This window comes from Micromesistius poutassou (assembly GCF_964030765.1).
Source record: "Micromesistius poutassou genome assembly, chromosome: 18".
NCBI lineage: Eukaryota > Metazoa > Chordata > Actinopteri > Gadiformes > Gadidae > Micromesistius > Micromesistius poutassou.
This window is the reverse complement of record NC_140288.1, coordinates 11,883,569-11,911,144: the sequence shown is the minus strand read 5'-3', so window position 1 is coordinate 11,911,144 and position 27,576 is coordinate 11,883,569. Positions and strand designations below refer to the sequence as shown.

Genomic DNA, 27,576 nt, shown 5'->3' with positions numbered 1-27,576 from the left:
GGCATGATTGTGTGTTTAGATAACATCGGAAATGATAGGAACAGGGAAATGAGTGTTTCTGTTGATGCCGTGTGAGGAATGTCTCCTCCTATCGGTGTTTGATTAGTTTCAGCTCTCATCCTCTCTCTCTCTGCTCTGTGTTTGATATACAGTCTGCGTGCTCTACACACAAGGCATCGGAAACAAGGAGTGGAGAGAGGTAAGATTGTGTGTGTGTGTGTGTGTGTGACACAGTGTGTGAGTGTGTGAGTGAGTGAGTGTGTTTCCGGGGGGGGGGGGGTATTCATGATTACCATTAGTAAACATGGAATTCCATTACCTTTGTAAACATGAACACCATTAGTAAATGATTACAATACCATGAGTTAATTGTTATTTACCCAGGGGTTAGTTGTTAGTTAATGCTTATTACGGGATTAACTCATGTAAGTTAATGGTTACTTATTGTACCCTTATTTTAAGGTGTTACCAGTTCACTTGCTAGTCTGCCTAGTGTGCCTTCCCCTAACTTAAAAAATGACAGCGCTTTCATCTTTGTGATCAGACTAGGGAGGAAGTGCCTTCATGGGTGATTTACTGTCCTTTCGTCCACAACCTCTGAACTGACCTAATATGCAAATTCAATCCAAAAGAGAGAAGTGCTATATTATTTTATTTATCTATCATTATCTTTAGTAACAGAGGTTTGAGTGCAAACGATGGTTTGCTTACCTAGATCCGTTCATTCCTATCGTGACTTGTATCTGAATAGAACAATAGTACGTTGCTTTAGATAAAGACGTCTGCTGAATGAGTAAAGAGTAAACAGTGGATGAGGTAAACGGAGTGGACTTCCAGTCCAGGGCAGTGTGTGTGTGTGTGTGTGTGTGTGTGTGTGTGTGTGTGTGTGTGTGTGTGTGTGTGTGTGTGTGTGTGTGTGTGTGTGTGTGAGGTAAACAGAGTGGACTTCCAGTCCAGGGCAGTGTGTGTGTGTGTGTGTGTTTACGCTCCCAGCCCCTCAGGGCCGGAGGGATTGACACAAACCGCAGATGACATCGTCATGAACGGCTCATCATGATGTCATCATGTGTGTTCGTACTAAAACAGACTCAACCGGTTCCACTGTAAACTCACATGTTTGGATCATCTCGGTGACTTCTGGAAAGAGAACTAAGGAGGTTGAGATCAGAAGAAAACTAATTCAACACTTTAATTTTCCAGCATGGAAGTGTGTGTGTGTGTGTGCACGTGATTTCAACACAATCTTTTGCCTTGTTTCCAACTCATGAATATTCATGCATGTAAATGTAGGGGCCAAATCTTGTCGACCCAATCATTCCCAGTGATTCACAGTGCTGAACAACCAATCTTTTGCATGAATTATTAACAACTGAAATGTCAACAGAGTACCCAGCTTACCCCCTGTTGACAAGAGTTGAACGCCACTATGCGTCACATAGCGCCAATGTACAGCTGCTATTTAGTTATTCGATGCTTTATCCAAAGAACCTCACAGTGAATTAGAATTCAGGTCATTATGAGCAAGTAGGGGTCAAAGGGTAATGTCCGTTTGTCTGGCTTCCTGTCCTTTGGTGTGACTTCCTGTCCATTTGTCTGACTTCCTGCCAGTTCGGGCGGACAGAAGTGATCGACAACACGCTGAACCCGGACTTCGTTCGCAAGTTCGTTCTGGACTATTTCTTCGAAGAGCGGCAGAATCTGAGGCTTGATCTGTAAGTCCAGGAGAGTGTGGGTCTGTGTGGGTCTGTGGAGTTCTGTGTGTGTTTCTGTGTGTGTCTGTGTGTGATAATCTCACCGACTACACAGACAAAGACAAAGGTCCATGTCTAGATGTACAGCAGGAAGTCATCTGACTAGTTCAGGAGAGAACAGAAACTGTCATCTACATTTTGATTTATGATACACATAAACCGACACATGATACCTTACCCAGCACGTTTCAGGCTGTACTATTTAACAATCAGTCGCCGAAGGCTCTGTGAATAGTGGGGAATAGCCTATTCCCCACTATTCACAGAGCCTGAGGTAAATAAATGTTTTAGTATATACTACACGTGAACACTCCAAAAACAAACAAGATAACACTTATTAGTTTTTATTAGCCTGACGAGACGACTGTCACGCGCGCTCCCCAATATCCAGAGTTTGAGATCTCAATCACGGGATATTGCCCAATATCCCGAGATAGCGAACCAATCAAATTGCGCCATTTTAGGAAGTTCACGTGTAGCATATACTAATAAGAAATATCTTATTTTATCTTTAACCAAAGCCCATATATTGAACTAATCAGTTGTACATGTACAACTGGAACACATGTATTTGTAATGTTCAACCTTATGCTGACATCTAATGCTTCACATTTATCTGCTTCACATTCTAAGTATTTCTATATTTATTTTTCATAATCATGCTATGGACATGTGAATGTTTATTTTCCTCCAGCTAATAAAGATATTCTGAATTGAATTAAGAGAGGGAGGGATTGAGGCAGGCCTAGCCGGTTAACCTTTTCAGATGTTTCCAGAAGCATGCACATGATAAGACACCGTGCAGCCGCCATCATGTTTTATGTTGTGTTGTAAATATATGTCTGTTTTACAGTTCTTAGGTTAAAGTCAATGGGAAAGCTGTGTTTGTGTTTGTGTGTGTGTGTGTGTGTGTGTGTGTGTGTGTGTGTGTGTGTGTGTGTGTGTGTGTGTGTCTCAGCTGGCTATGCTGTCACTGTCAAGTGTGTTATATACTAACAAGAGGTTATGGGGTCAGACAGAAAGATTTTTAAAGCTCTTTTATGTTAGACAGATTTCCGTATCTACAGGAACATATATTAACGCTGCTTGTCAAACTGAAATCATAAATATTATAAATTAAACTTTAAAAAAGAGTGAGGATAGTAAAAATAAGTGCACATTTTACAAATTTTTCAGGAAATAATTTGATATATATTTATTGTTGGGTGCTAAAGCCCGATAGTGTTAAAATATACAGTATATATATATGTTCCTCTGGTGGAGCCGTCCAGCTAAGAGACTCACAGCCTTGTGACAACAGATGGGGAACCCTATTGGCTGGGATGGACAACACACACACACACACACACACACACACACACACACACACACACACACACAGACTATAAATAGAACCGGGAACCCTGCAATACTAACAGAAACATTGTCTGTGTGTGTGTGTGTGTGTGTGTGTGTGCGCGAGTGCGCGTGTGTGAATGTCAGACCCTTTCATCATCATCTCCTCTAACAGCGACCATTTGCCGCCATTACCCTGCGATCACACCAGCTCTGTTATTAGCTTAGCAATGCGTCGCCCTGATGCAAGCCAATGCATTTGTCCGCGCATTAGTTTCCTTGCGTCAAGGAGCTTCAGTCTCCAGCTTCCATGTCATGTACAACGTTAGGGCGACGTTTACCCTGCTTTACAGAAGACAGGCTGCCTGGCTGGGGGCCAGCTGGGGGGGCGTTAAGGCTACCTGGGATGGGGAGTACAGTAGTGGTAGCTGCTCAGTATGTAGAGTAGTGTAGTAGTAGCTACTCAGTATGAGTAGCTACACACTTTAAGGTAACATGTAAAAACATGTTCTCCAATTCATATGTATGTGACTATCAATATTCAATTGAAAGAATATAAATGATTAATTGTGTGTGTGTATGTATGTGAATTGTGTGTCCTAAGCACTCAACATAGGATGCCTGTATTTTAGGAGTTGGGGTCAATTCTCACGGAGAGTGATCCCTTTTAGAGGTCCACTTGTTCCTGTTATTGTCTGATGGTCTTTCTGTTCTTAGCGGTTCTGTGTCGCCCTTCTAAGCCTTAAATACACTCCTGCCTCTGTCTCCCTCCACTCTCTAGGTATGATGTGGACTCAAATAGCGCAGACCTTTCCAAACACGTAAGTAGCAAGTGTTAAGTCTAGTGTCCACGTTGATGTCACAGCCTCAGGAAAAACATCCACTCTTTTCCTTGCTTCTGTTTGTTTTTCCATCCGATGGGTTGGTGCTAATGCTAATGCTATGCGTTAGCGTCTGTTTACACAGTTGCCGTCCTCGTCATTAGCTGACCATTAGCCGTGCAATGTAATCTGTCCTCCGCTACACATGTTGATCATCTTGTGGTCTTGCACAGCGCCCGGCGCCGCTTAGCATATCAAACCAACACACCATCTTCCATTAGCTGTGCTGGGGCACAGTGCCCATTAATAACTGTGATTAGCGTAGCAGCAATTAGAAGCCACTATGAGAAGACTCTCTGCTGAGGCCCGATGAAGCTGATTTCCCTCCCGCTGAATCTTGGGAATAGTTGTTCACGTTTGCTTGGAAAATATTCAACATGGAAGCAGGCTAACTAGGAATAAGGACCATTCCTAGCAATAACGAATGATAGTTGGATCATGGACTAATAACCAAATGTTGTTGCCATCGTCATTGACCGTTAACCTATACATGCATATACATATATGCATACCTTCAAATGTCAAGCTTCCGATAATCGTTACATTTTCGAAGTTCTATTACAAAAGTTAAACACCTCAATGTGTCCAATAAAATCCAGCATTGTCAGAGTCTTGTCTTGTGCCTGTGTGCGCCTGTGGCCCCAGCATTATTAAATAAAACAAATTCTAACCAAGTCTTTTATTAAAACTGACTGGCACTCAGGCGCAGCGCCAGTCAGTGGTAATCATTGCAGCAGAAGGTCCTAGTTAAAGCCTGGGAGAAGGCCTTTGTGTGTGGATTTAGGTTGGTTAGGTTGTCTCCCTGTGTTCATGAGGGTTTCCCTCCTTCCTTTCTGGTCACCAAAACATCTGTGTTAGGTTATACTCCTTCTTCTTCTCCTCCTCCTCCTCTTCCTCTTCCTTCTTCTTCTCCTGCTCCTCCTCCTTCTCCTTATCCTCTTCTTCCTTCTCCTCCTCCTTCTCCTTATCCTCTTCTTCCTTCTCCTCCTCCTTCTCCTCCTCCTCCTCCTCCTCCTCCACCTCCTCCTCCTTCTTCTTCTGCTTGTTCTTCTGCTTCTGTTTCTGCTTCTTCTTCTTCTGCTTCTTTTTCTTCTTCTGGTCTTCAAGATTTGCCAGAAGAAAGGAAGGAAAAGAGTCCCATTTGATTATATAGGGGTGTGACTTTGTTGATATAAAAAGTCTTGACTGCGTGTGCGCGATGTAGATCAATCCAGTGTGCAGCACTGCCTCTGGTGGTCAGGAAGAACGAAATAGAACAGTGAGATAGAGAGAAAGGAAGAGAGAGAGAGATATGAGAGTTGAAGTGAGGATGAAGTAAGGGAGGTAAGGGAGAAGGTGATGGAGTGAAAACGAGAGTGAATAGAAAGTATCAGAGGAAAAGTGAGAGTAGCAAGGGTGGAGATGGAGAGTGTAGAGTGAGGGGGAAAGGGCGAGAGACATACAGGACTAACAGTAGAGGGAGAGTGTGGAGTGAGGTGGAGAGAGAGGGAAGAGGGGAGTTGGAGAGAGATACAGCTATAACGATAGAGCGAGGGATAGAGAGTGCAGCGTGAGAGGAGGAGAGAGGGAAGAGGGGAGGAGGAGAGGGGGAGAGAAGTACAGGACGGACAGTAGAGGGAGAGGTGGAGAGTGTAGACTGAGAGTTAGAGGGAACAGGAGAGGGGGAAGAGGAGGAGGGAAGGAGGAGAGGGAGAGAGATAGAGAACTGACAGTAGAGGGAGAGGTGGAGAGGGTAGAGAGAGAAGGAAGAGAGAGACAGATACAGGACTGAGAGTAGAGTGAGAGATGGAGAGTGAATTGTGAGAGAGGGAGGAGGTGAGGGAGAGAGACGTACAGGATACTGACAGTAGAGTGAGAGATGCAGAGTGCAGCGTGAGAGAGAGGGAGAGAGATAACGTCTTCGTGGAGGCTTCCCTTCCATCCTCTGCTCCAGCCCCAGGGGACCGAGGCGCCGATGTTAATCCATTAACCGCTGATCTCTCCTGTGCTCACCTGGCAGCCCTGGAGGGTGGAGAGAATAATAGAAACACGCACACGCGCACGCACACACACACACACACACACACACACACACACACACACACACACACACACACACCCACACACACAGAGGCATTGAGTGGAAAGCAGAAGCACTGACCTTTTTCAAACAAAATAAATATCTCTATTCTACAACCCTTTTTGAATCCAGAAAAAAATTTTTTGTTGAGAAACACCTTTTTAATAACACACATCCAGGTTTCAGATTGGTACCACATGCGACCGTGATTGACCAGTTATCTGCTTTGGATAATTGCAAGGTCCAGGACTTTTAGAATTGTAATAAACGTAGGCATAGTACACAGATGTTTTCAGTGAAATTTGCACATTGCGACCCTTTTCTTTATATTGGTTGATGACCAGCAAGTACGAGCCCAACAGGTGATTCGACATCACTAGGGCAATTCTGTCCAGACCAGCCCCTGGTCAGTCTAAATGTGGCTGTGGTCCAAATCTCCTCCCTAGACGGTTCACATTGGGTTCCTCTGAAGGTGGTTTCAACAATGGCCTTTCATCCAACCGTTCAAAACGTGATTGTAGCAGAGATATATAACTGTAAACACAGCCACAGGGTTCACATCAATTGCATTTAATGAGTGGTAAACAGGCTGGAAGGCCCAGACAAACAGACGGGCATGCCTGTCTAGAGAGACAGACAGACAGACAGACAGGTTGGCAATGAGAGGGGTTGTTTAGGCATTGGAAACGATTAAAGTAAAAGTTTAAAAAAGAACCACTACAGTATTGTATTGTAGTAAAGTATTAAAAAAATAATAAATACAGTAGTATTATACTACAATGCAATAATATATTATATTATTGCATTGTAGTATAATACTACTGTATTTATTATTTTTTAATATATGTATGATGTATAGTATATTTTTAAGATAAGTTCTACTTGATTAACCACAGCTGGGACATTTGGAAACATTAGTATAGTATAGTATAGTGTTGTATATTTACAGTAACTAGCTGTAGTAACTAGTAACCCTAATGTCTGCAGTCTTACTGTAGGCCTGCTAGAGCAGAATACCCCTTAGTGACAAATATCCAAACATAAGACTGTGTTTTTCTTTAGATGCGATATGACTAAATAGCACCTTCATGAATTACATTTAAATCTGGTTCATTGACTGAGGGTGTGTGTGTGTTTTTGTTTGGTGGCTGAAGAAGCAACAGCAGCAACATCTCCATCTGTTTACCATCTCCTCTCACTCCTTGAACCTTCCCCTCCTTCTGCGCTGTGTTGTCCAGGACTTCCTGGGTCAGGCCTGCTTCACCCTGGGAGAGGTGGTTGGCTCGCTGGGCAGTCGCGTGGAGAAGCCCCTGGGGTGAGTGGCACTTTGTAATTGTAAATGTGAGTAGTCCTCTCTCACAGAGCCAGTCTCTCCTGAAGGAGCAGAGCAACGTGATGTGGAAGGGGAGATTCGGCTGTGGGTTTTTGTTGATGCCCTATATTAAAAAAAATAACATTTCTTACTGCTTCTTATTTTTTGACGTGGTGCTGTAAAAATGGAATCAAATCCCTGCTCTGGTATTTGAGCAGCTTGTCTTTTTGGCTTTTTGGACTGAGGTTATTAGCTGTGTGGTTTGCTAGAGTACAGTCACTCGCGCCAGGGTAATTAGAGGCTCCTGGTTACTTTCCTACTTTGCTTTATCTACGGGAATGTGGACTTGTCGTGACTATTAGTGACTTGTTATTTTAGACAATACTCACGCGTATGCATGGCCACACACACAGTCACGCAAAGGCGAATGCAAGCCTTGCACACGCACGCACGCACGCACGCACGCACGAACACACACACACACACACACACACACACACACACACACACACACACACACACACACACACACACACCACCCCCCCCAATTTCCAAGGTCAGGCAAAGGATATGCATATTGTTCTGTTTTTAGCATTCAGTCAGACATAGGTGCCTCACGTGCATTCCACAGTGACATAGTGCACGTATTCTACGTGTACGTATTCCTCTCTGCCAGAATGATTCCCATCATTCTGGGGTTTTGTGAATTAGCTTCAGCTCTTTCAGAAGTTATCTCGTTCCAGAGATGAAGCCTTTCCCTTTGGCTGGGCTCTCTGTGCGTGTCTCTAATCCAATTGGGTCGGATTGACAGCCCTTCTGGCTGGAGGAATGTAACATAACAACCTGGCAACCTGAATATTAACCATAAACACCAATCTGGCAACCAGCATCGCTTACATTAACGTTGTTAGTGTCTTTGTGTGTGTGTGTGTGTGTGTGTGTGTGTGTGTGTGTGTGTGTGTGTGTGTGTGTGTGTGTTTAAGAGATGTGTGTGTGTGGAATGAGTATTTGGCCTGTGAGATCTGACTCTAACCAGGGGGGAAGGCGGTTGTGGATGAGCTGCTTTCTGTGTTCATAACATGGGGGTAATTGTTATGAATACAAACATTGTTATGAATTATAGCTGAAATATTTTTCCTTCCTAACAGCTTTGCCCTCGGAAGTTTTTCATTCGAGTTCTGCATTGCATCCTTGAATTTCATTATAGCCTATCCATAATTTCTTTCTGATTATCTTGTTATTTGTTATCCTTGTTGGATGGACAGGTTTGTGTTAACATTTCATGCACATTTAATTCTCATTCATTCATCAATAAGATGGGGTTTTTACTATAGCTTAGGTCTAATCCTATTCTCTTGGTAGTAGTAGTGTTCACAGGCTAATTGGTATTTATTTTGCTGTTATAATATTTCTCTTTTACTCTTTTATGCCATGAAGTCAAACATTTGCATTTGGTTGTTGGGTTCGTTAATGCAAATTAATTAATCCAAATGAAATGCTGATAATAGTTTGCACTTGCGTGCATGCTGTAAAGGCTGTAAACCATTTAGGCAACGGCGGCAATTATGGTCGTCTGCAAATCTCCACTAGAAAATAATTACTTTTAAAGCCATTGTTGTTTCCAGCCGGAAACACAACACAGCATAGGCCTGCATTAACTAATTTCACTGCTTTGGTTTCATCTGAAGAAGAAAAGCCTTAATTAAGACTTTGGTGATTAAGGATGTGTGTTTTAGCCTAAGAAGAATTGTAAATGGCCAGAAGGGGGCCTGTTATCTGTCTTATAACAGCGGGTTGTGAAGCAGACATGGGCGTCGTTGTATTCTGTTTCCAAGCGGCGGTTCCAGTTGCAGTCGGCTGCGTTTACAGCAATACGCGGTTTGGGATGAGAAAATACCTTTACCGCGCGTCGCTGGTGTGTGCGCGTGTGTGCGTGTGCGTGTGCGTGTGTGCGCGTGTGTGTGCGCCCATGTGTAAACACGTCGGTGTGTGACAGGCATCCCTTGGCTTCATTTCAGAGGAGCTCCATCATCCACTTGAGCAGCTGTCGCCATGGTGATGACAGGTCCCCCAATCAGAGGGAGAGAGGAAGGGAGAGCCGGTGTGTGTGTGTGCGTGTGTGTGTGTGTGTGTGTGTGTGTGTGTGTGTGTGTGTGTCTGTGTGTGTGTGTGTGTGTGTCTTTGTGTGTGTGTGTGTGTGTGTGTGTGTGTGTGTGTGTGTGTGTGTGTGTGTGTATGTGTGTGGACACAAGGGAAAGCTCCCGGAAAGAGATAACATCCTTTTGCACTTTGAGGAATGCGCATACGCACACGCACATAGAGAGAGAGAGACACACACACACACACACACACACACACACACACACACACACACACACACACACGTTGAGCCATTATGTGCTTCAGGCAGTAATGCCCTCCCGTCTCCCTCCCTGCTGGTGAACGTCTTCATTCAGGAGCAGATTCCCTCCTCCGCTCAACCGCTTGTCAGCCGTTAGGCCCCAGGTCTCAGCCTCGTAGCGAGACCACACTCTGGTCCTCCACAGAGTCAGCCTGTAAGACCTCCAGTATAGAGTCAGCCTGTAAGACCTCCAGTATAGAGTCAGCCTGTAAGACCTCCAGTATAGAGTCAGCCTGTAAGACCTCCAGTATAGAGTCAGCCTGTAAGACCTCCAGTATAGAGTCAGCCTGTAAGACCTCCAGTATAGAGTCAGCCTGTAAGACATCCTGTTTATAGAGTCAGCCTGTAAGACATCCTGTTTATAGTCAGCCTGTAAGACATCCTGTTTATAGAGTCAGCCTGTAAGACATCCTGTTTATAGAGTCAGCCTGTAAGACATCCTGTTTATAGAGTCAGCCTGTAAGACATCCTGTTTATAGAATCAGCCTATAAGACATCCTGTTTATAGAGTCAGCCTGTAAGACATCCTGTTTATAGAGTCAGCCTGTAAGACATCCTGTTTATAGAGTCAGCCTGTAAGAGATCCTGTTTATAGAGTCAGCCTGTAAGACATCCTGTTTATAGAGTCAGCCTGTAAGACATCCTGTTTATAGAGTCAGCCTGTAAGACATCCTGTTTATAGAGTCAGCCTGTAAGACATCCTGTTTATAAAGTCAGCCTGTAAGAGATCCTGTTTATAGAGTCAGCCTGTAAGACATCCTGTTTATAGAGTCAGCCTGTAAGACATCCTGTTTATAGAGTCAGCCTGTAAGACATCCTGTTTATAAAGTCAGCCTGTAAGAGATCCTGTTTATAGAGTCAGCCTGTAAGGGATCCAATCCGGAACCTTGAATATAATTACAGATTTATCTGGGTTTGAACATTGTTGAAAACCTTTGGGACAATTTAAATACACAACTCAGCAAAACGTATGAATAAATCGGTTTAATTAACACTAAATTATGACATTTTTTGTCCTCCAAAATGAAGGACAGAATGAAAGACGATGAATGTTATGATAAAATCAGCTCTGCATGCAATCTAAAATGTCCGACCCGTTTTATTTTGCTTGAGAAATGTTTGACATGGCGGCACGCTCAGCAGCCACAGAAACAGTACGGCTTTAGAGGAGCCTGGACAGGTGAGTCCTGAGTCTTACAGACCCAGGTCTTCTCACTGAAGTCTCCTCTTAAAACTCTCTCAAGGCCCCAAAGGAGAAAGTAGTTGCAATTCCCACTGATATATAAAAATATTGCATGCATCTAACAATAGATGCAAGCACAAGCGTGTGTGTGTGTGTGTGTGTGTGTGTGTGTGTGTGTGTGTGTGTGTGTGTGTGTGTGTGTGTGTGTGTGTGTGTGTGTGCACGCAAGCATGAGTGTGTGTATGTGAGTGAGAGCAGGCACCTGATGGGGAAACCTCATCCACCCTAATGAACGCTAATTATGGCTAATTACATTGTTCAATCAGATATAGAGCGAGTGACAGACATAGAGAGAGAGAGAGCGAGAGAGCGAGAGCATATCCACACACTTGTGTACTAATAACATACAGTATATGGCTATAAACCTCTCCTTTAGAATAGGTAATATTACTGTTAAACACCTCTGTAATCAAAACACTTTTAGAAAAGGTGATAATACTTGATTGATACCTGAAGAGAAATCAAGGAATGTGTTGAGATTTCAAACTGGTGCTTAAGATATTGATAAGCACTAATCTAAAGCTAGGGTAGGCAATTATACCAGGGACTGTTCATGCTGTGGTTCAGTTACAGAGCCAGTAGGCTCTATAGGTAATCTGGCTCTGCTGGGGACAGGGGACATCGGAGTTCGGGCCTAGAACCGTTTCCTGGGAGTCGAACCAATGGGGTAAAAATCATCCTGAGGGTCAAATCGATGCCGCAGCATTCAGATTATTCCGGTTCAGAGCGGTTCCTCTGTTTTGGATAGGTGGAATCGTACAGATTCAGAAACATGAACCAGTGGACCTGTTTCTTGCATTGTCCTTGTTGCGTCGGTAACGATGGTTGGTCGTTTCTGTGTTTCTCATCAGCCAGGCCAAAACGGGAAATTCAAACCCCAGCTGTTTTGCATGCAATTTGCATATCATTATTGATAACATTTTCTCATTTGACTCGTGATAACGACAGTAGCCTTCCTTCTTACGAACCCCTTGAATATTCAGAGTCCACTCAGGGAAACAAGTCTTTATCTAGAGTCTCTCTCTCTCTCTCTCTCTCTCTCTCTCTTTCTCTCTCTCTCTCTCTCTCTCTCTCTCTCTCTCTCTCTCTCTGCCAGCCCTCCTCGTCTCTCCAGTCCAGTGAACCCAGGCTGTTCTGTGTAGAGTGTCTCTTTGTGAGCACCGTATAATGAGCTCTACAGCTCCACACCTGCCCAGGTTAATTGTTCCCCCCCCCCTCCCCAGCTCGGACTCCTCCCCTCGCTGTCCTCTCTTCCGTACTCTCCCCTGTCTCACCTCCCCAGCCCTTCCCACCCCCCCCCTCCTCCTCCAGGAGCCCCAGCCTCCATGTCTCGATGACACATGATGGGGTTGGCTGCATTTATTCACCGATTTACTAAGGACACTCAAATCTGTTGCGTAGCGTTAACTGTGCATGTTAAGTGTCTCACACAGACGCACACACACACAGACACACATACACAGACACAGACACACACAGGTGAATACATTTGCTGGGCTGTGAAGGAGTATGGTGTGGGAGTTGGGAGTGTGAGGATAAGTGGAGAACTGGTCTCTCTGGTATTAAAATCTCCCTGTCAGACAACGTGTGTGTGTGTGTGTGTCTGTGTGTGTGTGTGTGTGTGTGTCTGTGTGTGTGTGTGTGTGTGTGTGTGTGTGTGTGTGTGTGATGTCCATGAATGTTAATTATTATTCCTGTCAAGTGTTTTTTTACATTAGAGAAATAATTACCATGAATAAAATATGTTTGTCATAGCGCGTGTGTGTGTGCGTGCGTGTGTGTGTGCGTGCGTGTGCGTGCTTGCACCTGCTCATCATAAAGTCTAATTTGTACTTTCGTGCTTATCACTTATTGCTGGGCTTGTTTTGAGTTTAACGTAGAATTGCGTGCCTCTAATTACGGCCTTGCTTCAGAGGAACTATCTGGAATATCAGAGGTACTATCAGGAACTATCTTGAGGTAATATGGAAACAGTAATCATATGAAGTAAGCAGTCTGGGATGCGACCAGCGAGCGAGACAAGAGGAGAGATATATAGAGATATGACAATAGATATTGAAGAAAGACAAGAGATCTGGAGAGAAACCAAGACCCATCCATCCAACCCATCCATCCACCTGTCTGTGTTGTCGAGGGACAGCTCGACACAAAGACTCGAGGTGGGAATCGAACCCACGACTCCGGAGCCGCCAGGCCACCTTCTACTCCTAAATCGAATCCATTCTAATCATTGAATCTAATATCGACGTAATCAGAATCGAATTGCCTAAATTCATTAAAGTCCTCAATGAAAGACGGATGAGGAGCCGACCATAGCCCCACAACCTGTGCTACTGTAAATGAGGTGTGTGTGTGTGTGTGTGTGTTTGTGTGTGTGTGTGTGTGTGCATGCAAGTGTAGAGGTTTTATAAAGTTTTACATTAGACACTGTGAGGCACTTCTTCAAGCCATCATGATTAGCCTACAATGCAGACTCATTTTCCTCCAAAAGCTGGACATATCAATCTTTGGTAGTAGCCTAGTCTTTTTTAAAGCCCCATCGTAGTGGATTACACCGCAGGGGTCCTTTGGAGATGTTCATGTTCACTTCAGCGTCGTTTAACTTAAGACTTAGAAGCCTCCTTCAGACCTCTCTCTTCTGACCGGCGGTCTCCTCGAGGACGCCCACGTTGTGGGCTGACTATTGCGAGGTAAGCAGAGACTATTTTGACTGTAGGCTGTTATTAATATCTGCTTTTAAAGTCAAGCCTGCTCCACCAATTTCCAATCTGCTCAAATATAGTAGGTCAACCACTTGAGAAACTGTATGAATCAGCCTTCCATTAAAACATACTGAGGTGGGCTAACAACATTTCCTTCGACCCGACCATGTAGTGAACAACGAGTACAATCTATTACCATCAAATCTGAGATATAGGGTATAGGGACATAGGGTAACATTCGGAAAGGTTAGACTGAAGCACTCTTTTGTTCACCAGTCAATCCTCCATCTGAATAAGGCACTTAATCCCTGATCAAATCCACGCTGACCTGATGTCCTGTTTTTGATGTCTTGTCTTGTTTGTGATGTTTGTAAATGGAGCTGCCGGGATGCAAGACAAATTTCAGACTTGCTCTAACAATAAAGTATTATCGTATCGTATGCTTTGTCTGCCACATCTCCCTGGGCACCAACCTGCCTACCCACAATCGTACCTGTTGCAAAGAAGCCCTCACCATCCACTTTCAATGACCATCGTCCCCCATAATCATGAAGTGCTTTGAAAGGCTAGTCGTGGCTCAACTAAAAACCACCCTAACCCTAATCCTAACCCTAACCACCCTGGAGCCCTACCAGTTAGCACACCGAGGTAACAGATCCACAAACACAATTTCGATTCCTCTATTTGTCTGGCACATATTTTGGAATTGACAATAAAGCTGACTTTGATGTCATCTTCTGGGCTAAACATTGGCTTACGTAGCATGGCGGTGTGTCTCATTTTTCGTAGTTTTAATAATAGTCACACGATTCAATCAGGAATTAATGTTGTGTTTTATCCCCTGAGTGTTAAGTTACAGGAGCTGAACATAACATAATGGTGTCTACACTCTAGAATCATACCAGACACTGTAGATATGATGTATCTACACTCTAGAATCATACCAGACACTGTAGATATGATGTATCTACACTCTAGAATCATACCAGACACTGTAGATATGATGTATCTACACTCTAGAATCATGCTAGGCTTTTTGGGCCATTGCGTCCAAAGTATTCAAAGTATTCAAAGTATTCTTTAAGGAGTAGGTAGGCGTCAGCCTACCTTGCTCTAGGATAGTTCTAGTATGATATTTCCTAGTCATATTATAATATGAGTTCTAGTCATAGTCATACCTGATCATATTATAATATGACCAGATAGATAGATAGATAGATTGATTGAAAAAACGTCATTAATGAAACATTAATAAATAATTACTTCATAAATTAATTAATTAATTGATAACTAGGTATACCAAGGAAGAGGCGTACAGGATGCCTAATCCGGTGTTCAACTTCCCTTGGCGGTCTACCGGGGACAAGAAGTGAGTCTATTCTGGTGTTCTGCTCTTCTGGGGGACATGAAGTGTGTTTGGTCTGGTGTTCTGGGAACAGGAAGTGAGTCTATTCTGGTGTTCCGATCTATCGGGGGACAGGACGTGTGTTTAACTGAAGGTCTGTACCTCCTGTGGTTCTCAGGGGCATCCCAGGGAAGAAGTGTGTTTAACTGAAGGTCTGTACCTCCTGTGGTTCTCAGGGGCATCCCAGGGAAGAAGTGTGGCACCGTCATTGTTAAGGCGGAGGAGCTGAGCAACTGCAGGGTGAGTCCAACCGTATCCATCCAGCTGTCTGCCCGTCTGCTTGTCTGTCTGCTAGTCCGTCCATCTGCTTGTCTGCCCGCCTGCTTGTCTGTCTTTCTGCTTGTCTGTATGTCTGCTTGTCTGTCTATCTTCTGTATATCTGCTTGTCTGTCTCTCTTCTTGTCCATCTATATTCATGTCCGTCTGCGTGTGTCTCCGCTTGTCTGTCTCTGTGTTTGTCTTTCTGTCTTTTTTCTGCTTGTCGGTCTTCATGTCTGTCTGTCTCTCAATGCTATAGAGACAGTTATGATACAGATCTGTCTGTCTGAAAGAACCAGTGTCTGTGTGTCTGTCCTAAGGAGTCATTAATGATAGGTCTTACGCTCTGTCTGTCTGTCTGTAGGAGTCAATAAGGATACAGGTCTGTCTCTCTGTCTTTCTTTTTGTCTGTGTGTAGGAGTCGGTTCTGATGCAGTTCTGCGGGAACAAGCTGGACAAGAAGGATTTTTTCGGCAAGTCTGATCCATTCCTGGTCTTCTATCGGAGCAACGAAGACGGATCGTGAGTGTTCTCCCTCCACACTTTCCACCTTCCCATCCATCCCTCCTCCTCCCTCCCTCCTCCCTCCCTCCTCCATCCCTCCTCCCTCCTCCTCCCTCCCTCCTCCTCCCTCCCTCCTCCCTCCCTCCTCCATCCCTCCTCCTCCCTCCCTCCTCCCTCCCTCCTCCATCCCTCCTCCATCCCTCCTCCTCCCTCCCTCCTCCTCCATCCCTCCTCCCTCCTCCTCCCTCCCTCCTCCTCCCTCCCTCCTCCCTCCTCCTCCCTCCCTCCTCCTCCCTCCCTCCTCCTCCCTCCTCCTCCTCCCTCCCTCCTCCCTCCCTCCTCCTCCCTCCCTCCTCCATCCCTCCTCCTCCCTCCCTCCTCCCTCCCTCCTCCTCCCTCCCTCCTCCATCCCTCCTCCTCCCTCCCTCCTCCATCCCTCCTCCTCCATCCCTCCTCCTCCATCCCTCCTCCATCCCTCCCTCCTTCCTCAGGCCTCCCCTCAACAGAACCAGACCTTTGACCTTGGAACTGCTACAACTGTGTTCAGCATGTGTGGATATTAAGTCCATGACCTGAACTGTGTGTGTGTGTGTGTGTGTGTGTGTGTGTGTGTGTGTGTGTGTGTGTGTGTGTGTGTGTGTGCAGGTTCACCATCTGCCACAAGACAGAGGTGGTGAAGAACACGCTGAACCCTGTGTGGCAGGCCTTCAAGATCCCCGTCCGGGGGCTCTGCAACGGAGACTACGACAGGTCAGTCCCAGGTCACAGGTCACAGGTCACAGGTCAGTCCCAGGTCACAGGTCAGTCACAGGTCACAGGTCAGTCCCAGGTCACAGGTCACAGGTCACAGGTCACAGGTCAGTCCCAGGTCACAGGTCAGAGGTCACAGGTCACAAGTACAGGGGTACAGGTCAACGGTTAGTCTCAAATCTGGTTATGTTGTGACCAGCAGGTATCAGGGAGTAGTACAGGTCAAAGGGCAAAGGTTAGTCTCAAATCTGGAAGTTACGTTGTGACCAGGCATGGTATCCTGAGGTCAAAGGCTATCATATTGATCTTGTGTCTCCTCTGGGCAGGTATAAGGTAACAGGAAATAAAACCTCACCCCACTCTTTATATATAGATATATCTAAGGGCTGACCTCAAACCTTCAACACTTTGAATCTTCGATGTAAAGACATTTAGCTCAGTCTTAGTCTTAGTCTCGACTAGGCCTAGGCGATATGGCTGAAAGACATATCACGATATAACTTGATCATATTGATCGATATCGATAACTATTGATCATTTTAATTACCTTAAAAGACTAAGAATTACCATGCTGGATTTAAACACTTCTGTTTAACACTTAATACGACCTTCCACTGTTCTTCATTGATAAATACTCCAATGTCGATACAACAACGTAAAACACTCAAATATTGTAAATAAGTATGGAACCGTGTTTGTGTAACAAACCCAGCTGCTAGATTCGGTGGTCCAGTCTCTTATCGATATATTTTGAACATGTTTTATATTGATATTGATCAAAAGTCTATCACGATACGATAATTTATTGTTTTATTGCCCAGGCATAGTCTCGACTATCTTGATAGTCGATTCATCTTTCATCTTGTGTTTAACAGAGGGATATTGCATTGGGAGGATGGGGTTGGTAGATGAGTCTACCAACCTTGTACCATCTACAAGGAAAATATTATAGTTATCCATGTTTTTTATGAGGGTCAGGGTTTGACTCAGTCTACTGTGTGCAATTGGCCGTGTTATGTTTTGGTTTCAATAAATGTCCTACTGGTTTGAAAACCCCTCAGTGTAACAGCGCTGGCACTATCCACTTTCCTGCAGAGTTTGGAAACCATTAAAGAGAATGAAAGAAGGGCGAATGTGTGTGTGTGTGTGTGTGTGTGTGTGTGTGTGTGTGTGTGTGTGTCCAAAAGCAGTGGTGTCAAACCAGTCCCATTGGGGAAGGTGATTCTCTCTGTCGCTCGTGAAATAGTGCTGCATTTGCTCAGTACGCTGAAACACAGGATTGTATTTTAAACCTGTAATCAGTCAAAAGCTCAGATTCAGTCTCTTTATCGATGGGTTTTGTCATGACGGGATGTGAACAATGTGTGAATCAGAGAGAACACAGCTCACGACCCCACTGTCCACGCTTTGATCTCATAGATGTAGGATATCAATGACGTCACATTACTGAAGGCTATATTTTAGTTTATGGGGCTGACGATGGCCTTTTCTGTCCGTCAGACTGAATGCAGATGCTGAGGTGAACGCACACGGTGGTTATACAGTGAGAACTCAATTTGTTCGTAGAGGTAATTGAGCTGCTGAGCCTGGCCTGCAGACAGCTTTGGAAAAGCTGATAATTGATAATTTTTGAGCTTGTTAACCTCAGCAAAGTCACCATAAATTAGGCATAATTGAGCTGCATGTATAAAAAATATCTTGTATCTGATTCGACGATCAGTCAGACGATTTGCATAGCCTGACGAATCATATGAGACGATGCCAAATCTTTTTTTAAGGCGCCCCCTAATATATATAGATATTATTAAAAGATAAGTAGACTTATTTTATAAAAAATGGGTATTTATAGAAAATAATCACTGCCTTTGAAGGGACAAAGTGAAACTAATCTCTAATGATCAGTCGGAATGCTTTTTTAAAACTCCATGTGCCGTTCAGCAGACTGCAGTGCGTTACTTCACTAATTCTTTATGAGTTTGTCGCATGGCAACCTGAGAGGAATCCCACTGCTGCCTCTTCAGCTGCTGCTTAGTTTACAACGTTGCCGTTGGAAACTCGACTTAATGCGCCACAGCAGGTGGGCGGCATGTAGTTCAGGAGGTAGTGTGGGTTTGGCTGGTAACCTGAAGGTTGCTAGTTCGTTCCCCCGGCTCCTCCTAGCTGAGTGTCGAGGTGTCCATGAGCACGACACCTCACGCTAATTGCTCCCGACCAGCTGGCTGATATTCAAATGCATCCTTGGATATAGCGCACGCCTTTGCATGGGCGTCAGGGCAAGATACCAGGTGCTGCGATTCAGCCCGCAGAACATTTGCAATGCTTGCTGGGACTTGTAGTACCACGCAGCGTGGGAGATGGAGATGGTGGCCAACACTTTTTGAACACAAATGATTAAGAGGGCGAGTTAGACTCTGGCAGAGGGCCTGAACCGGCCCCCGGGCCTTGTGTTTGACACATGTGCTCCTGAGAGTAGCCAGAAAGCTAATCCTGCATTCGCCTCGCTAGCGAACTGACTCATGGATGACGATTATAATTATATTATTATAATAACAGTCTCATTGATCTCTCCTTAATGGGAACACACTCACACACTCACACACACGCACACACGCACGCGCACACACACACACACACACACACACACACACACACACACACACACACACACACAGTGGAAGGAAATGTTATCTTAAGTACAAATGTTTCTGTTGGAACTACTGAATACCCTGTCAGTATTGTCAAGAGATGGCTAGACGCCGTAGGATGCCAATCACACACACACCGCACCGCCTGCAGCCCTTTGGCAGTGTGTGGGATGTCCAAACACACAGACTCGGCGCGGGAATTGAACCCACGTCTCCGGAGCCGCCAGGCCACCTTCTACTCCTAAATAAAATCCATTCTAATCATTGAATCTAATATGGAGTTAATCAGAATCTAATTCCCTAAATTCATTAAAGTCCTCACTGAATGAGGAGAGAATAAGGAAGTAGAATAAGGAAGCAACCACAGCCCCACAACCTGTGCTACTGTAAATGAGGTGTGTGTGTGCGTGTGTGCATGTGTGCGTGTGTGCGTGCGTGTGTGCGTGCGTGCGTGTGTGCGTGCGTGCGTGCATGCGTGTGTGTGTGCGTGCACATGGACATGATACGTTTGCACAATCATGTGGAAATAATGAGAGGAAAGAGGAATTGTGTTTACCGAAGGATAGGCTCTGGCAGAAGGTCAGATCTGGTCCCAGGGCCTGATACAGACCAGGGCCTGATACCAGGGCCTGATACGGACCAGGGCCTGATACAGACCAGGGCCTGATACCAGGGCCTGATACGGACCAGGGCCTGATACAGACCAGGGCCTGATACCAGGGCCTGATACGGACCAGGGCCTGATACGGACCAGGGCCTGATACGGGACCAGGGACCAGGGCCTGATACGGACCAGGGCCTGATACGGGACCAGGGACCAGGGCCTGGTACGGACCAGGGCCTAATACGGACCAGGGCCTGATACCAGGGCCTGATACGGACCAGGGCCTGATACGGGACCAGGGACCAGGGCCTGGTACGGACCAGGGCCTGATACGGACCAGGGCCTGGTACGGGACCAGGGCCTGATACGGGACCAGGGCCTGATACCAGGGCCTGATACCAGGGCCTGATACGGACCAGGGCCTGATACGGGACCAGGGCCTGGGTGTAGCCAGGACCTAACCCTGCATTAGCCACGCTAGCGAACCGACTCATTAAGAATAAGAATCAAACAATCTCATCAATGTCTTTTTTTCAACACACACACACACACACGGATAGGAAAGGAAAGGATATCTTTAGTACAAATAGCTGTGTTGAAACTGCAGATTGAACACAATCTGTTTGAACATAGACACAAACACGTATACAAAGTACATCTTGCTAAAGTGCACACAATGCACCCACTCAATATTCTGTCTCCTTTGTTTTCTCCAACACACAGACCCTTTCATACACGCACACTCTAACCCACACACACGCAACCACAGAAGCACTGGTGCGTACATTAACACACACTACACCCTCTAAGGGCCCTAGTTAGACGCTCTCAAACGCAGACGTGAAGCGCCTGTCGAAGTAGCTTTGTGGGCGGTTCTACGGCGCTGTTGCTATTATGACGGCGAGATAAATGAGCTTTGCACCCGACGCAAATCTAAAATGGGTTGGTCTGAAACCTGTAGGTGTGTTTTGGGCGTAACATGTAATAAACCAATGAGAGTTCCACCTGCCATCCCCTTTAAGACCCAGCGCATTTGACTCGACGAGTTGATATTTTGACCGCACGTTTGCAGTCTCCACTGAGACAGATGCATGACCACATGAATTTCAAACTTCAAATGGCTCAGTTTATGGCCAAATAATAGGCCTAATTCACACATGGAAGTCGTCATATAAATTGTGGCAAAGACAACTTTTATGATATACGGACGCGGTCCTGTGGCCACAACTGTGGGTCTATTTAACGATTTTTGCGTGTGTTTAAACAGATGGGTGTGCACACACACTCGCGGCAAGCATCACCTGCATTCATTCATTCTTTTAAACACTCACTCGCGGTAAAACTATGTTTTCTCACGATCAAATATTCATCAATCCTGAAAGTTATGGGCTTGCACAATGTTTGTGCGGTGTTTGCAGATGGATTGATTTAAAAGTACAACTTACCGCTGTATCAGCTGTTACACAAGATTTTTTATTTTGTTTTAGGAGGCTGGAATATACTTTGCTCGAGTTTGTTATTGTTATTATTATTATTTAAAAGCATGGCATAGCCTACTCTACTGTGTCCATTCATGCAGTCCCTATGGAACTAAAAATGTTTCCACAATCAATGCTATTTCTATGCAGTTTTACTCATATGAACAATCTTTGACATCATAATATTTAAATCAGGCTAATCGTTTGCATGTCTGTGCTGTGTGTAGCCTACGTGTGTGTAAGCGTATGTCACGTCAAAATAGCAACACCAACTGCGCTATCCGCTGGTGCATTTAGACCAGGAATTGTTCGGGCAGTTGCACAATTGTATTGGCGCAATGCTTAGATTGGTAAAATAGCACCAAGTATCATTTGCGCCGGAACACGCCTCTGCTTTTCGCCGACACGCCTCTCCAGGCGCAAGTGTAGTGGCGCCTGGTTGCTGAGGGGGAAAATCAGCACGCAGGGTGCAAGATAGGGCCCTAAGTGTGTTACATCTGGGAGAGCAGATAAGGAGGTCTGACAACCTCAGTCATCAGTATCACACACACGCACGAGCGCACACACACACGCACCCGCACATACAAACACACACACACACACACACACACACACATACACACACACAAACACACCACACACACACGCACGCACGCGCACAGAAACATGCACACACACTGTCTCCCTCTCTTTGAGTAGGAAGCAGACAGGTTCAGATACATCTCTTTTATTCTATTGTGTGGAGAGGAGTCCATCGGACTGATCAGAGAGACTGGCCCTCACTCAGAGGCTAAACCAGCCTCTGGACGCCTGATCACATCCCTGTCACCACCTCTTGTCTTATACTTTACCTGGGGTTTCCTGTAGTTTTACCAGGGCACTTCCTGTAGTTTTACCTGGGCACTTCCTGTAGTTTCACCCGGGGACTTCCTGTAGTTTTACCAGGGTACTTCCTGTAGATTCACCCGGGGACTTCCTGTAGTTTTACCTGGGCACTTCCTGTAGCTTTACCAGGGTACTTCCTGTAGATTCACACGGGGACTTCCTGTAGTTTTACCTGGGCACTTCCTGTAGTTTTACCTGGGCACTTCCTGTAGTGTAAGGCACTTGTGAACATCCTCTAGAAGTTATAAATAATGTATAATTTACAGCAAGCAAGACATTACGCATGGCTACTTATATGACAAAAATATGAATTGCTAACAAATCGTTTTGCATCCCTCAAAAACCATTGTCTGTTACATTTCATGATTGGAAATAGTGTCCATAGCAACGGTCTGTTGTTCACAGCAGCGATCAGCGATTCAGTAATAACAGACCACTGAAGGCTGTAATCCACCAATCAGAATCAAGTCTTCGACCAAGCTGTGTAATAATAAATCACAGCTTATGCCTACAATTAGCCTGAATCGGGCTCTAAATATGGAGACATACACACACACATGCACACACACATTCACCCACACAAAGACACACACGTAGAGTTACAGTTACATCATTTATTTGGATCACTTTGAGTCACTGGAGCCGCGTTGGAGTGCGTCCGTGTTTTGGCCCGTCTGTGTTCCTGTTCCTGTTCCTGTTCCTGTTCCTGTCCCAGGGTCTTCAGGGTGTTCTGAGGGAGCTCTGTGTGCCGGTCTGTCCTACTTTCACGTCCTTCGAGACAACAGAGCCTCTCGCTCACTAAGGAACTGCGCTGGCACGCCACTGGTACTCCTGGAGTGGCGTGCTCCTCCTCCTGTGTTGGAGGCATACTTTGCATTATTTAGTCGTTTTGGATTTTGCTAAACTCACACTGTGTCATGTGAGCTGGCAGTTCATCCAGGTGATCAGAAGGTTTGTATCAGAGGGCCCCTATTCACCACCAGGTGTGATTTGATTGGCCATTACAAGCCAAAGTCTACACAATAATGTAATTACACGTGGCAGTTTCCATCTATATGTATGATGGATGGATCAGCCAACCATCAGTACAGCCCCTGTTTAGGCTTGGTAAGTTCATTATCACCTCCAACATCATCCTCATCATCATCAGCATCATCTTCATCATCATCATCTAGGTCCCTTGACACAGAAGGATTTCAAAGGAAACAAAGGTTATTGGATACCTTTGTATTTTTCTTTTTAATATTGATTTGCAAATGGTCATGGTATGCTTGGTCATATAAATAATGAGTACTGATATAAATCAGTTATTGCATACATTTGCATTTCATTCACTTCCAAAACACAAAAGACTACAATAACCACTTTGATTTCACAAAATGCTTCGACAAACCAGAGTCGTTTTTTGCCGACTTCTGTAGTTTTGCCAAGAGCTAGTTTTGTAAAACAAAAATCCATTCTCCTGAATCTTTTGACTCTGGTCCATTTTTAGCTTTCTAAATGATTCTTCACTTATCTCCCTGGCTCTGCCTCTCTGTCTCCATCCCTCTTATCTTCTCACACATCTTTTTTTATAGTGCTCTTGCCTTTTTTTATTTTTAGCAGAAGCAGGTTTAACCTGCCGGTCTTCTTACAGATATCTTATCTGTGTGCCGGACCAATTAGGAGTGAGACACCCTTTAAAGACAGATGGACACGATGGAGGAGATATCAAAGACATGGAAGGCAGCTCCACAACACCTCCTATAGTCTCGTTATTCGTGGAAGCAGAGGAACGCGATCAGACGGGTGGTGATGGGCATGGTGGTCGGAGCGCGTGTTCCCAGAATGTAGACGTGAGAGAGGCTGAATAAAAACTACAGGAGGCTTTCTACCTCCCCCCGGGCCTCCACCCTACCTCCCCCCTACCTCCCCCCGGGCCTCCACCCTCCTCCCCCGGGCCTCCACCCTACCTCCCCCCTACCTCCCCCCGGGCCTCCACCCTACCTCCCCCCGGGCCTCCACCCTCCTCCCCCCTGGCCTCCACCCTCCTCCCCCCTGGCCTCCACCCTACCTCCACCCTCCTCCCCCCTGGCCTCCACCCTCCTCCCCCCACTGGCCCCCACCCTCCTCCACCCTACCTCCACCCTCCTCCCCCGGGCCTCCACCCTCCTCCCCCCGGGCCTCCACCCTCCTCCCCCGGGCCTCCACCCTCCTCCCCCGGGCCTCCACCCTCCTCCCCCGGGCCTCCACCCTACCTCCACCCTCCTCCCCCCTGGCCTCCACCCTACCTCCACCTTCCTCCCCCGGGCCTCCACCCTACCTCCCCCTGGCCTCCACCCTCCTCCCCCGGGCCTCCTACCAGCAGCAGAGAGGCTGGTGACGGAGGCTCTTAACAGAGCAGGGACGCGTGATGCCTGCCCTCCTGATAGGAAACATTATTCCAGGAATTCATGAATGCTGTAATATTTCAAGATAAATGAAACCTCACAATTACAGATATGAAGGCAGGAAGGGTAGCAGGCCTGTGGGCTCTCAGACGTCCTTTCTTCCCATTGGAACATGACCCACCCCTCCATTTGTTTATACTACAGCTTGTTTTATACTCGATTACCTTTTTGGTTTGATCTCGGAACATTACATTACTTAAATGGCCAGCCAACCCTAAATCGTGTTTTGATTTGTTTTTTTTAAACGGATGTACTATGATCTCAAAATGCAAAATCTTGTATGTGAAAGGAGTATCGGAACAATTTGGTGAGGTTAGGATTGCTAGTTTTCTTCACACTTCAACATTTTGTTCTTGTGACCTCACCAGGTTCTTGTTCTTTGTGGTTCACTTACTCTACTCTACTCTACTCTGTTCCATTCTGCTCCTGACCAAACCCTCCGCCTCTTGCAGGACCATCAAGATCGAGGTGTACGACTGGGACCGGGACGGCAGGTAAAACATCTGCTGTCTGCTACCTTGGTCTTGCTCTGTGTTCTCATCCTGATTTATATTTCTGGAATGTATCCTACCAGGATAACGGCTGTAAAGTCTGTTAAAGAGGAGGTGGGATCCAGGCTGGACCTTTTGATATGCATATTAGATTATATCACATCTCCCTGTAGTTAACCAGGGAAGATCTTTCTGTCCTCGTCTGTCAATTCGTTCTTCTGTTCTACTCAAACCTGTGATCTGTGATGTAATGCAGCGACACCATAGCCTGGAAACCCAGACCCACATCTAGAGAGCTGTAACGAGTAATGAAAACGGCCCAACTCGAGGGGCGGCACCAAGCATTTGAAAATATCACTGCACGCAATTGGATAACACTACAACCAATCAGAAGAATACAAGTGGTGACGTATCCAGCTAACCAATAGATAAGACTTTCCGGTCGGTAAAACAGCATTGCATTTGGCCCGCCTGTATCAGATACACCGATGTGATTGGTTAATGTTCTGGGCCAGGGGAATCGGGTAGTGAGTATATTGCTCGTTCCCAGAGTGACTCGCTGAGCAAATTGAAATTGTACTCCAGAGTGAGAACTCTGGATTTCCAGGGTAGCGATACAAGGCTCTCATGGGTAATATTTGCCAGTCAAGTGAAATCACCTTTCACCTCCATTTACCCTAATCAGTGTTCCACAAGAGGTATCGGTGTCCCACCTGTATGTACCAACCTCCTCTCTCTCTGGATCTGTCATTATTTAGGGGATCCGTCACTTAAAAAACGTTAGTCCCCGTCTCCTCCTGGCTTGCCTTCAGAGAGTGCGGTTGGCTTCTATACTATGCTCTGTGACCAGAGACTTGTATTGTTCTTCTGTGTTTCTTTGGGGGAACTCCCACGCCTATCGCACCAGTCTCTCTCGTGACAACTGGGTCTGCTTTGAAGGTTCCTTCACTTTTCTGGGGAGCGATGCGGTTGAGATGGAGCTTCACATCGTTTGTGTGTGTGTGTGTCTTGTTGAATCTTGAATCTTGTTATATTTTAAACACCTCTCTCTCTCTCTCTCTCTCTCTCTCTCTCTCTCTCTCTCTCTCTCTCTCTCTCTCTCTCTCTAGTCATGACTTCATCGGGGAGTTCAGCACCAGCTACAGAGAGCTCTCCCGGGGCCAGAGTCAGTTCAACGTCTACGAGGTGGGCATGTGTTCGTTGTGCATGTCTGTGCCTGGGGGGGTACAGGAGCATGAGAGCCTGTTTGAAACACGAAGCAGAGGCTTTGACTGAACTCCAGGCCTGTGTGCCAACCATTCGGTTGAACTGCTTGCTAACTCATTGATCGCTGCTGCACACACACACACACACACACACACACACACACACACACACACACACACACACACACAGACACACACACACACACACAGACACACACACACACACACACACACACACACACACACACACACACACACAGACACACACACACACACAGACACACACACACACACACACACACACACACACACACACATGCACACATGCACACATACACAGACACATACACTGACACACACACACACACACACACACACACACATACACAGACACACACACACACACACACACACTCCACCACCACACACACATTTGTCCCCCCGTGAGGTGGATCCTAGACTGGTCTTAGTGGGACTCCCGGTGCAGGTCCCAGTGCTGGCCAGTGGACAGCGGTGGCTCCAGGGGCCGGTGGAGAGAGGCGGTGGTCTGTGGATGTGTTGGGAGGCAGGAGGCTGAGCACACACACACACACATGTACACGCATGCACACGCACTCACTCAGACACACACGCACACGCAAATGCACACACACGTGCACGTATACGCACGCACACAGACACACACGCGCACGCACGCACACATACTCATACACATACGCACACACATACATACATATACACAGACACATACACATACACACATTCACACATAAACGCACACACACACACAGATATTAATTTTATACCAGCACACGTACGTGGGAGCAGCAAGGTCAGAGAGGGAGAGAGGGGAAGAGAGATGAGGTTAAACTGCTGTGTTCAAATTCCAACAACATCAATCAGAAAATGTATACTGTCTACCTTTTAGTGCGTGTGTCTGTGTGTGCGCATGTGTGTGTGTGTTTGTCCGTGTTTGGGGGTATGTGTGCGTGTCCGTGTGTGTGTACATCTGTGAGTGTGTGTCTGTGCCTGCGTGTGTGTGTGTGTGTGTGTGTGTGCGTGTGTGCCTGCGTGTGTGTGTGTGCGTGTGTGCCTGCGTGTGTGTGTGTGTGTGTGCCTGCGTGTGTGTGTGTGCGTGTGTGCCTGTGTGTCTGCAGTGTGTATGCGTCTGTGCGTGTGCGCCTGTGTGTGCGTGTGTGTGTGTCCTACCACACTCGGTGGAGCCCTGTCCTTCTTCC

The 27,576-nt window shown here is 46.0% G+C and overlaps 1 protein-coding gene across 2 annotated transcripts in view; it reads left to right on the top strand.

Annotated features, from left to right (window-relative positions):
• LOC311363417 (copine-8) overlaps nucleotides 1–27,576 on the top strand; it is a 61,827-nt gene that overhangs the window by 16,447 nt on the left and 17,804 nt on the right. Inside the window, exons 3-12 of one of the 2 annotated variants that reach the window (XM_084483360.1) lie at nucleotides 153–199; nucleotides 1,609–1,712; nucleotides 3,868–3,907; nucleotides 7,265–7,341; nucleotides 14,979–15,053; nucleotides 15,266–15,329; nucleotides 15,766–15,869; nucleotides 16,497–16,601; nucleotides 25,095–25,136; nucleotides 26,243–26,318. In XM_084483360.1, coding sequence (XP_084339486.1) covers nucleotides 153–199; nucleotides 1,609–1,712; nucleotides 3,868–3,907; nucleotides 7,265–7,341; nucleotides 14,979–15,053; nucleotides 15,266–15,329; nucleotides 15,766–15,869; nucleotides 16,497–16,601; nucleotides 25,095–25,136; nucleotides 26,243–26,318 — 734 coding nt within the window. The remainder of the gene's footprint in view (nucleotides 1–152; nucleotides 200–1,608; nucleotides 1,713–3,867; nucleotides 3,908–7,264; nucleotides 7,342–14,978; nucleotides 15,054–15,265; nucleotides 15,330–15,765; nucleotides 15,870–16,496; nucleotides 16,602–25,094; nucleotides 25,137–26,242; nucleotides 26,319–27,576) is intronic. The other variant, XM_084483361.1, reaches the window with a different exon arrangement.